Below are 11,673 nucleotides of genomic sequence, written 5' to 3'. Positions count from 1 at the left end.
CGTGTGATTTGGTCAACACATTCCTCGTCTGTTACTTTTTTTTACACAGCTCAGTGCCACTCATGTTGCCTCCTGGGGTTATACACCCTTTCGCTAACTGCTTACTACATTTCACATCTCCTCCTCCGTCTTTGCATTGGCTGGGGGAAAATGCCTATCATTTTTCGCTGGCCACAGTATAGTCTGCTTGGGCGGCAATAACCCGGCCCGTTTTCTCCCATTCGCAGGTAAAGGTGTAAATAACAGAAGAGGCGAGGTCTAGAAGAAAATAGGATTTAAGGGATCTGAATGGGCATATATATGTGTCAGTCAAAGTTCGGGGCCGGAGACTGTAATTGAGCGGAAGAGATACTCACAGCCTCGGCGTGTGATTGGTCAGATCGTAAGTAATAGTAGAAGGCGTGGCTATGTTAATACAGTCCTAGGCTGGAATGTAGAGCAAGCGGTGGAAGTGTAGACATGCCGTTCAACCCCTCCCTTTAGATTCCTAACCCTGCGGTTGAGTGACATGAAGTCTCCACTCCACGTTGAGCTGACCAGTGAGGGACTTCGGGGAAGGTTCCGGGTATGTCCGAAGTGCGTTTAAAGGGTTGTGCTGGCACTTTCATCTCTGGGCAAGCATTCGGGAGTCTCTGTCGAGAGTTTTGCCCTCAGGGGAGAGCTAGGGTGAGCGGGGGCGTTATTGGTGCTGGGTGTTGTGTAAGAAGCGCACCACTTGCCAATATCCCGCCGATATCCATGGACTCTGACCGTAATCTTCATCGAATGCATTGTTGGGCTCTCTGATCCCTTCGCAAGAAGGGAGCCTTTGGAGAGAGAGGAAAAAAAGTGTGGTGAGTTGCATACGTGCATTTGTCGGTGTTCCGGTCGGGTCAGTTTTCCGGAGGGATTTCTTTCCTCTGAAACCCTCCGCAAACTGAATAAATGCAAGGTGCTGACTCGCCATGGAATTCAGTCAGCTCCGAAATACAGATTGTTAATCTCGCTCATCGTCCCTGTTCCCGGTTTGAACTCTAGTCTTGTGAAGGAAGGCAACACGCTAGACCGCATGGGGTGTGTTGGGTTTTATCGATTACTAAAACAAAAGTAGTGCCCCATTTTGAGAGGTCCCTTTTAATGCTGGTCGCGTTGTGACGGCTTAGACGAAAAATTCCGATGCAAACAGGAGACGAAGGAATTAGACACTTTATTTAAGGTAAAACCTCAGGCAAAACTTACCCATCTGGGACTACAGAAAGTCAGTTTCTGTTTATATTCAACAAGAGAAAACACTTCAGTTTCAGAAGTAAAACTCGGTGTATTTCTCAGTAGAAACCTAGTTATATATGACATTCTTGGCACAAAAGTGCAAAGCCTATGCAGCTGTCTGTTTTCAATTACAACGACTCAACGAAAGTGAAGTATATATGAAATGTACTCCCGTAAAAATGGGAGTTAAAATTGAATGAGACTTTTCATTTGGCACCCCAGCAGCCGTGACTCACGCAATGCGCGATTCGTAAGGCATTGCAGCGAGGACCTTCTGAAAAACCTCATTCTATTATATGCTTGTACTTTGAAGAGTCCGTGCCAAGTTAACTAAACATAAGAATGAATCTCACAGTTGTGACGTGACGCAGTCCAATCAGTGCGATGAATTTTAATTTGAGGCGCTCTCCTCTGCGAGAACCAAGTATTTAAATTCTGTTCTAAATCCATGTACTGCAGCATTTAACTTGCATCCATGTCTGTATGCTCGGCATGTATTCCATCTTATGCAGTAATGTTACCAAACCCAAAATCATTTTTAGAATATAGGATTGGTTTATATTTATTCTAACTCATTGGCTGTGATTTCAGAAGAGCTAGTACCTGTTGTTAAAGTATTTTGCCAGGCAGTTCTGATGGATGCTAGGCATTTTATGCAAATGATGTACAGTTAAGTGAGCCAGAGTCATCAGTTCAGATCCTTGAGCCATAAAGTTGCAAGCAGTTCACAGTAAAAAAATTCTGCAGATGCTAGAAAACTTTAGCAACACATCAGATGCTGGAGGAATTCAGAGAGTCAGGCAGCATCCATGGAGGAGTATAGACAGGTTGATTGTTTTGGGCCAACACTCTTCATCAGTACACGAAATGTCAACAGTTGATTCCCCTTCATCGGTTTATTGGCTAATAGGTTAATTGTTCATTGTAAATTGTCCCGTGATTAGACTAGGTTTATATTGGGGGTTGCTGGGCAGCGCAGCTCAAAACCTGACAGGACTCTTCTGTGCTGTATCTCTAAACAAACAATTGGTTTAAAATACCTTATCACCTTATTTCTCCCAACCCTGTATTGAAATGCCTGTCTAAATTTTGTGCTTATTGGTAAGTCTGAAAATTGGTAAGTGATACCAATTAGCCAGCTACTGGAGTCTTGAAGGTGTGGTGCATCTCTTAAGCTACTGCCCTGGAGCACTAAAGACCTGGATTCAGTCGTGACCTCAGGTGCTGACTATGTGGAGTTTGCATGTTCTCCATCTGGTTTCGTTTCATATTCCAAAGTCATTTGGTTGATTGGGAGCAACTCAGTGGCCAATTATTGTGCAGGGGAATAGTAGAATCTGGGAAGAGTTGATGAAAATGTAGACAGAATAATTAAACATAGAATTAGTGTTGATCATTGATGTGAACTTGATGAGCTGTACATCTCTAGGAACCTGACTCCAAAGTCTGCCACTTTGAAAATTTGAGCATGATACCAGGCATTGATTGCCTTTTCTGTGAGTTGCCTTTATTCCTGCTTGACCTTGACCATTGAGTCTTAATAATACTGTCTCTGTGAAAAATTTCATAGCATTTAATTTCTGTGTTCCTTTGACACCCTCGTGATTTTTTTCATGTTGGAAGATGAAATAAAAGAATTAATTTGATTAGTCTTGCACTGAAATCTTGCCAGTTTTGGTTCTGACCAATTTTTGTTTTCTTTTTTTTTAATAGGCGAACAAAGCAAGATCCACCAGTAGTTGGACTTTGGGTTATTCTTGCTGACTTTTAGCCACTGTATAAACTGACCTTGAGTGTAATTTTTGAAATTAGAGCAACTGGTAAAAGAAAAAGCCTGTGAGAATGCTGCAGCAAATATTGGAGACAATGTATATTGATCCAGATCTTCTGGCTGAACTTAATGAAGAACAAAAGCAAATACTGTTCTTTAAAATGAGACAGGAGCAGATTCGAAGGTGGAAGGAAAATGAAAAACAACAGCAACTGGAGGAAAAACAATGTGAACTGGAGGGGAAAAAACCTTCAAGTAAGCCAATATTTGTCATGTTATGTAGTCCAAATGTTTATTTAAATTAACCATTGTATAAAATGTACTAATGTACTCTTGCAACCGGAGATTTACTAGCAGGCTTCAAAATACATCAAGGCTGACACAGAATTAATAAGGGAAATGTTTTCAGTGGCAGAAGGTGATAGAGGGGAGACAGGGAACATGGATTTAGCACATCTGGTAGAGTAATCAGGCAGCTGCTGGAGCTAGTCATTCTGATACAATTGGTTATGGGATTCAGTTTCCTTTGAAGAGAGAATAGGATCTAATTTTCAAAGTGTTCTTTACGGGGTCCATGAAGCTAGATTTGGGGAGTGGGACTAAATGCAGAGTTTATTCACTCAGAGAGCTGAATGATTCCCTTCCACACTACATAGTTGCAAATCTCTTGTTCCCAATAATCTTTGCTCCTGCATCTGATGACATCCTCTTGTTGGTGTGATGGGGAAAGTACAATGAAGATCTATTAATCTCTCTATTAAAAATGCAACTCCCACCATTCCTCCCCCCCCCCCCCCCGCCCCCCCAAACCCTTATCACTGCTCCTCCAATTTTGGTTAATTGCTGAACCATTGCTACTCTCGATTTCTATCAAGTCTTTGAAGTCTGGAAATCATTCCTTCCCTGAAACTGTTTTCCTTCCTTCCTTTAAGACTCTATTAACACCTTTCACTTTAAGCAAACATTTGGGAATCTGGCTTTGTGTTAACATGAAGTTTTTCTATTTATGACGACTATTCTGTGAAAGTTCCAGTGATATCGTGCAACTGGTACTTGGTATGAAAGTTGTTATTACTGATTAGGATAGGTTGATATAGAAACATAGAAAATAGGTGCAGAAGTAGGCCATTTGGCCCTTTGAGCCTGCACCACCACTCAGTACGATCATGGCTGATCATCCAGCTCAGAACCCTGTACCTGCCTTCTCTCCATACCCCCGATCCCTTTAGCCACAAGGGCCATTTCTAACTCCCTCTTAAATATAGCTAATGAACTGGCCTCAACTGTTTCCTGTGGCAGAGAATTCCACAGATTCACCACTCTCTGTATGAAGAAGTTTTTCCTCATCTCGGTCCTAAAAGGTCTCCCCTTTATCCTCAAACTGTGACCCCTCGTTCTGGACTTCCGCAACATCGGGAACAATCTTCCTGCATCTAGCCTGTCCAATCCCTTTAGGATTTTATACGTTTCAATACGATCCCCCCTCAATCTTCTAAATTCCAGCGAGTATAAGCCTAGTCAATCCAGTCTTCCATCATACAAAAGTCCTGCCATTCCAGGAATCAATCTGGTGAACCTTCTTTGTACTCCCTCTATTTGCAAGAATGTCTTTCCTGGTACTCCCTCTATGGCAAGAATGTCTTTATTATATTCTTCATTTCTAGGCAATATTCTTGAGTTCTGGGCATTGTGGAAATTCTCAGTCTGAAAGCAGTTTGTCATTTGCAGACCAGCTGTGATGTATTGTGGAATGCATGAAACAGGCCTCCATAATGTATTGAGATTGTGAGAATCAGCTCTCAGTGACTGTAAATAGTTGTCTAGCAGGTTATTGAAGTTTTACTATAACTGTAGTTATTAAGTACTGCAGCACAGAAATGGGTCCTAAAGGTTCAACACAGCCCAGATAGTCTGTGTTGAACCATTATTCTGCTTAGTCCATCTACCTGCACCTGAACCATAGCCATAGACATCCTTGTACTTCTTAAAAACTTCCCTTAAATGTTGTAATTAAACCTACATCCACTACTTCTGCTGGCAGCTTATTCCATACTTTCACAACCCTCTGAGTGAATGTTCCCCTTAAAACTTTCACCTTCACCTTTATCCTATGATCTCTAGTTCCACTCTCACTCATCTTTAGTGGAAAAAGCCTTTTTGCATTAACCCTATTATATTCCTCATAATTATATATACTTCAATCAAATCTTCCTCATTCGCCTGTGCTCCAGGAATAAAGTCCTCACCTGTTCAACCTTTCCCTGTAACTCATGTCCTTGGGTCACAGCAGCATCCTTGTAACTTTTCTCTTACTCTTTCAATACCGTTGATGTCTTTCCTGTAGGTAGGTGACCAGATCCGACATCTTGGCTTTTGTACTGAAATCTTGAGGCGGTGAAGGCCAATGCTCCGTGTGCTTTCTAGTTCTGTTGTACCAACATGTTAGTTTTTCATTACTTGTATACACGGTCCTCAGTAAATAACAACTTTTCCCAATCTCTTATTTAAATTCATAATTTTTCTTTTCTTAATAGCAGAGAATATTATTTCTCCACCTGTCACTGAATCATAGTCAAGCAGTGCAGAGGCAGGTTCTTCAGCATTCCTGTTTATGCCAACTGAGGTGCTCATCTGGGCTATTTCCATCTGCCTGTGCAGATGAAAGATCTCACCTGAAACATTGACTGTTTCCTTCTGTAGATGCTGACTGTGTCGCTGAGTTTACCCAGCATCTTTGTTTTGCTGGTGTTAGGGCCACATTCCTGTGAACTTTTACAATCAGTGTACTTGTCCGTGCTTTTTAAATATTATTATTCCTCCATCAACTACTTCCTCTGGCAGTTCATTCGATGTATACGCCACCATCTGAATGATCCCTTGTGTCTTTTTTAAGTCCTTTTTTTTTGTTTGTTTGTTTGTTTTGCATCCTCATCACCATCATATATCTACTTGGTTTCATATCATCAACAAAATAGTAAATGTTATGCTTGGCCCCTGCAATCAAATTATTGATGTAGATTGTGAATAGTTGGGGTTCAGTCACTGATCCATTAATCACAGCTTGCTGTCCTAAAATTGCAAATGTTACTCCACTATTTAAGAAGGATGGGAGGCAGCAGAAAGGGAACTCTAGACCTGTTAGCCCAACATCAGTGGCTGGGAAGTTGTTGGAATCGAATATTAGGGATGAGATTATGGAATACTTGGAGGCACATGACAAGATAGGCCAAAGCCAGCATGATTTCCTGAAAGGAAAATCCTGCCTGACAAATCTACTGCAATTCTTTGAGGAAATTATATGCAGGGTAGACAAAGGAGATGCGGTAGACATGGTGTACTTGGATGTTCAGAAGACCGTTGACAAGGTGCTGCACATGAGGCTGCTTAGCAAGATGAGAGCCCATAGAATTACAGGGAAGTTACTAGCATGGGTGGAGCCTTGGCTGGTCGGCAGAAAACAGTGGGAATAAATAAATCCTATTCTGGCTGGCTGCCGGTTACCAGTGGAGCTCCACAGAGTTGGTGTTGGGACCTCTGCTTTTTACGATGTATGTCAATGATTTGAACTATGGTATTAATGGATTTGTGGCTAAATTTGCCGGTGATACAAAGATGGGCGGAGGAGCGGGTAGTGTTGAGGAAACAGAGCCTGCAGAGAGACTTAGATAGTTTAGGGGAATGGCCAAAGAAGTGGCAAGTGAAATACAATGTTGGAAAGTGTAGGGGATTCTAGGACAAGAGGGCACGGTTTCAGGATTGAAGGATGTCCTTTTAGAACAGAGATGCGGAGAAATTACTTTAGTCAGAGGGTGGTAAATCTGTGGAATTTGTTGCCACAAGCAGCTGTGAAGGCCAAGTCATTGGGTGTATTTAAGGCAGAGATAGATAGGTTCTTGATTAGCCAGGGCATCAAAGGGTATGGGGTGAAAACAGGGGAGTGAGGATGAGTAGAAAAATTGGATCAGCCCATGATTGAATGGCACAGCAGACTCAATGGGCTGAATGGCCTGCTTCTGCTCCTATATCTTATGGTCTCATGGATGTTTAATATATCTTTCATCTTTGGTGCATTACCACATCCTCCAATTCCATGTGCACTAAGTTAATGTAGTTAGCTCCAGTGTGGGACCTTATCAAAAATCTTCTGAAATCTCAACTACACAAGCACTGGTTTTCCGCCTCATGTACTCAAATAACTCTAAAAGATTAGTTAGAAATGTTTTTCCTTTCTGAAATTCCTGCTCACTCTATTTGGTTATCTTTTTGAAGTGTCCTGATGTGCTATTCATGATCGTGGGGCCAGTGGTGTTGTGGGGATGGAACTGGACTCTCTCACGGTGGTGTCTGAAAGGAGGATGCTGTCTAAGTTGCATGCCAACTTGGTCAATGTCTCCCATCCACTACATAATGTACTGGGTGGGCACAGGAGTACATTCAGCCAGAGACTCATTCCTCCGAGATGCAGCACAGAGCGTCATAGGAAGTCAATCCTGCCTGTGGCCATCAAACTTTACAACTCCTCCCTTGGAGGGTCAGACACCCTGAGCCAATAGGCAGGTCTTGGACGTATTTCATAATTTACTGGCATAATTTACATAGTACTATTTATTACTATTTTCTATTACTATTCTATTACTAGTTATTATTTCTATGACTATTACTATTTACTAATAGTAATACTACTATTACTATTTCTATTACTATTTATTATTTATGGTGCAACTGTAACGAAAACCAATTTCCCCCGGGATCAATAAAGTATGACGATGACTACGACTACGACTACGATTATAGATTTCAGCATTTTTTTAAATGTAGATGTAACAGTAACAAGTTGATATTTTTTTTTCTATTTTCCCTGTCACTCTTTTCTCAAATAGCGAGGTCCAGAATCTGTAGAACTCTGGAAGATGACACCTGGAATGTTCTTCTCCATAGCCACCACTTTCAATATTTTGTGAACCAAGTTATTGAGATTTTAGTTTGTTTGACTCATTAACTTTGCTCATATTATTACTAATAAAATACTGTCTTCATTTACTTCCATGTTTGCACTGGATCCTTCTTTTCTCCACTATTTCTGGGAGCTTTTCCTGTGTCTGCTCATGGAAGATGTAGATTATTTGTTTAATTATTCTTCCTTCTCTTATTCCCCTTTATACCTTTCCTCTATTTTTCTTCAAAAGGCCCACGTTGGCTTTTGCTAGTCTCCTCTTTACATATGGAAGCTCATGCAGGCTGTCCTTTTTTTTTTTGTTTCTTAACATTTAATCTTGTATTCCTTTATCAATTTCTTATTCCTCCTTTGAACTATAAAACACTCATAATTACTACTTATTGCAATCATCCAAACCTCATGTTAAATTTTAATACTATATTTAATTTCTTCTGTAATCCATTTTGAAGTTTTCCTGTTGTGTCTTTGTGCTTTAAAGGAATGTGTTTGGTGCAACAATTTGAATTATTTTTCACCACTGTCTGTCCACTGTCGTACCATTTATGTACTTTCCCAATCTACCCCACAGTTAGCATGCCTCTCATAACTACTTGCTTTCCTTTGTTTTGAATGAAAGCCCTTGTTTCAAGCTGAACTACATTACTTTTGATTTAATGTAGATACTTTATGGTATTAATGTAAATTCTTTATGATTGTACCTTTTTCCTATTGGCCTCTTTCACAAAATTGTCAGTGAACTCTTTCTTATTGCACAGAATGAAGATCTAACCTATCTGATTCCTCAACATCCTGATCTAGAAATCTATAGCTTATTTATTCCTAACATCTATCCTTTCTGTTGTTAGCACCAGTTGGATTAGCCTCGTCTATAAGTAATTTAATGATTCCCATGATCACTGTTATGCCCCTATTACGTACTTTTTATACCATGCCCTATGTTATAACTATTTTGAGGGCTGCTAATAATTTCTGCCAATATTTTGTGCAACTAATTGACTTCCCAAATCTGTTCCAAACTTATGGTCTGTGAAGCCAAAATCTTTTCTAGTTACTGTACTAATGTTGCTGGTTATTAACACTGCTACCATACTCAAAGTGCTGCAGGAACTCAGCAGGCCTGGCAGCATCATTGGGGGGAAAGAAAAGTACAATCGACATTTTGGGCCGAGACTCTTCGGCAGGTGCTACGACACCTTCTTTTGCTGTCCTTCATAAATATCCTTTTGACCTAGTAGTTCTCAGCTTTGGTCAACCTGCGGCTGTGTTACTGTGATGCAATTGAATCATAATTATAATTTTTATACCATTAAGTCATTCCTCAAGTTGAGGATGTGTATACTTAGATCTATTGGTTTTAATTATGGCCTTTTATTTTTGCCATATTCTGAACCCATTTGCTTTTGTTTCTGTTGAATATTAATTTTATTTACTTTAACATTTCCAATTCTAAACAATTAACACTTTCTGTCTCTTCTGACTTTCTCTTCTGGTTCCCATTCACTGCCAAGCTACTCTAAATATTTTGTAAAAGCACAAGCAAATATGTCTGCATGAATTTAAAAACTACAGATGCTGGAAATTAAACAAAAAACAGAAAAAGCTGGAAACTTTCGGCCTATCAGGCAATATTTGTGGAAAGAGAAATAGTCAGCATTTTGGTTGTAAAACTCTGTCTGAACTGACAAAGGGAACTGTGTCATTATTGGTCACCGTTTGAGGTTTAATCTGTTTGCTAAGGTTTGAAGCACCTTCAATTACTCCAAAAGACTGAGGTTTGGTAAAATACTGAAGGGCGTTTATTCGCTGTACAATACGACCTCCACAGTGAGTGTCTGCCCCCGGACTGAGGGGGAGGGGCAAGGCGAACACCTTTATACAGGACTCTGTGGGAGGAGCCACAGGGGCAGTCAGCAGGGGGGTGTGTCCAGACAGGTAACCGAGTTACAACATATATACATGGTTTACCACATTCACCCCTCCTTTTTTTTAAAAAGAGTCCCGCGGGGTGAAGTGACTGACAATATTTACAAGAAGTATATTTACAGGTTAAGTCTATCAGGCGGTCGAGTCCGTCGCTGTGATCTACGTAGCACCGGCGATGGCGGTTGTGCTGGCTCTGGCCTGACTTCAGGTGCCAGCACGTTAGGCGTTGGTAATCCCTCGTGCATGTGCGTCGCGCCCGGTATGGGGGTGTTGTGTGGTGCCTGTATAGGGTTTGGGGTGCACGGTGTCTCGTAGGTACATACATTGGTGGGTAGGGGGTCAATAGTCACCACGGAGTGTCCAGGGTAGGGGCCCGGAGCTCCTGCGGGCGCCAGGTCGCAGATGGAGACCGTGTCCTCCCGCCCATCAGGTAAAACCACATAGGCATACTGGGGGTTCACATGAAGTAAGTGAACCCTCTGGACTATCGGGGAGTATTTATTGCTCCTCGCATGTTTCTGGAGCAGCACTGGCCCCGGGGTCGTCAGCCAAGATGGTAGGGTGGTTCCAGTGGTCGATTTTCTGGGAAAAGAAAAGAGCCGCTCATGAGGGGTGGTATTGGTGGCTGTGCATAACGGAGCAGATGGAGTGGAGTGCCTCGGGAAGGACCTCCTGCCAGTGGGAGACCGGCAGTCCCTTTGACCTGAGGGCTAAGAGTGTGGCTTTCCACACTGTGCCATTCTCCTTCTCCACCTGTCCATTCCCCCAGGGATTATAGCTCGTGGTCCTACTGGTTGCAATTCCCCTAGCCAGTAGATATTGGCACAGCTCGTCACTCATAAACGAGGACCCTCTGTCACTGTGGATATAGCATGGGTATCCGAACAGAGTGAAGAGCTTGTGCAGGGCTTTTATAATTGTCGTGGTAGTGGTGTCGGGGCAGGGGATGGCGAAGGGGAACCGCTTCGTCAATTACGTTAAGAAAGTACACATTGCGGTCGGTGGAGGGAAGGGGGCCCTTAAAATCAACACTCAGTCGCTCAAAGGGGTGGGTGGCCTTGATGAGTGGTGCCTTTTCGGGTCGGTAGAAGTGCAGTTTGCACTCTGTGCAGACTTGGCGGTCCCTGGTCATCATCCTGATCTCCTCAAGGGAGTAAGGCAGGTTCTGGGCTTTCTCGAAGTGGAAAAGCCGGGTGACTCTCGGGTGTCAAAGGTCTACATGTAGGGCGTATAGCCGGTCGATCTGCGCGCTGGCGCATGTTCCCCGGGATAGGGCATCGGAGGGCTCGTTGAGCTTCCCAGGCCTGTACATGATGTCATAGTTGTAGGTGGAGAGTTCGATTCTCCACCTCACAATTTTAACATTTTTGATTTTGCTCCGCTGCTGATTATTAGACATGAATGCAACTGAGCGCTGGTCAGTTAGCAGGGTGAACCTTTTGCCAGCAAGATAGTGCCTTATAGCTTCCGCTATGGCCTGGGCCTCTTGCTCTACCGCAGAGTGCCGAATTTCAGGGCCTTGAAGGGTACGGGAGAAGAACGCCACCGGTCTTCCTGCCTGATTGAGGGTAGCAGCCAGCGCAAAGTCAGAGGCTTCACTCTCTACTTGGAAGGGAATGGCCTCATCCACCGCATGCATTGCTGCTTTGGCAATGTCCCCTTTTATGCGGCTGAAGGCCGCGTGGGCCTCGGCAGAGAGGGGGAATGTGGTGGACTTGACCAGGGGGCGGGCCTTGTCTGCATAGTTAGAGACCCATTGGGCGTAATATGAAAA

At 42.7% G+C, this 11,673-nt stretch overlaps 1 protein-coding gene across 3 annotated transcripts in view; it reads left to right on the top strand.

Moving 5' to 3' along the window:
- The first annotated feature begins 414 nt into the window (after window positions 1-414).
- Window positions 415-11,673, top strand: part of sh2d4a (SH2 domain containing 4A) — a 57,180-nt gene continuing 45,921 nt past the window's right edge. Inside the window, exons 1-2 of one of the 3 annotated variants that reach the window (XM_072256348.1) lie at window positions 415-565; window positions 2,962-3,274. In XM_072256348.1, the coding sequence (XP_072112449.1) occupies window positions 3,091-3,274 (184 nt within the window). In that variant the 5' untranslated portion in view covers window positions 415-565; window positions 2,962-3,090. Of the gene's footprint in view, window positions 834-2,961; window positions 3,275-11,673 lie in introns of all 3 variants that reach the window. The other 2 variants (XM_072256347.1, XM_072256349.1) reach the window with 2 other exon arrangements.

The sequence above is a fragment of the Mobula birostris genome, chromosome 4 (assembly GCF_030028105.1).
Source record: "Mobula birostris isolate sMobBir1 chromosome 4, sMobBir1.hap1, whole genome shotgun sequence".
In the NCBI taxonomy this organism is placed as follows: domain Eukaryota; kingdom Metazoa; phylum Chordata; class Chondrichthyes; order Myliobatiformes; family Myliobatidae; genus Mobula; species Mobula birostris.
This window is presented reverse-complemented; position numbering and strand designations above follow the sequence as displayed.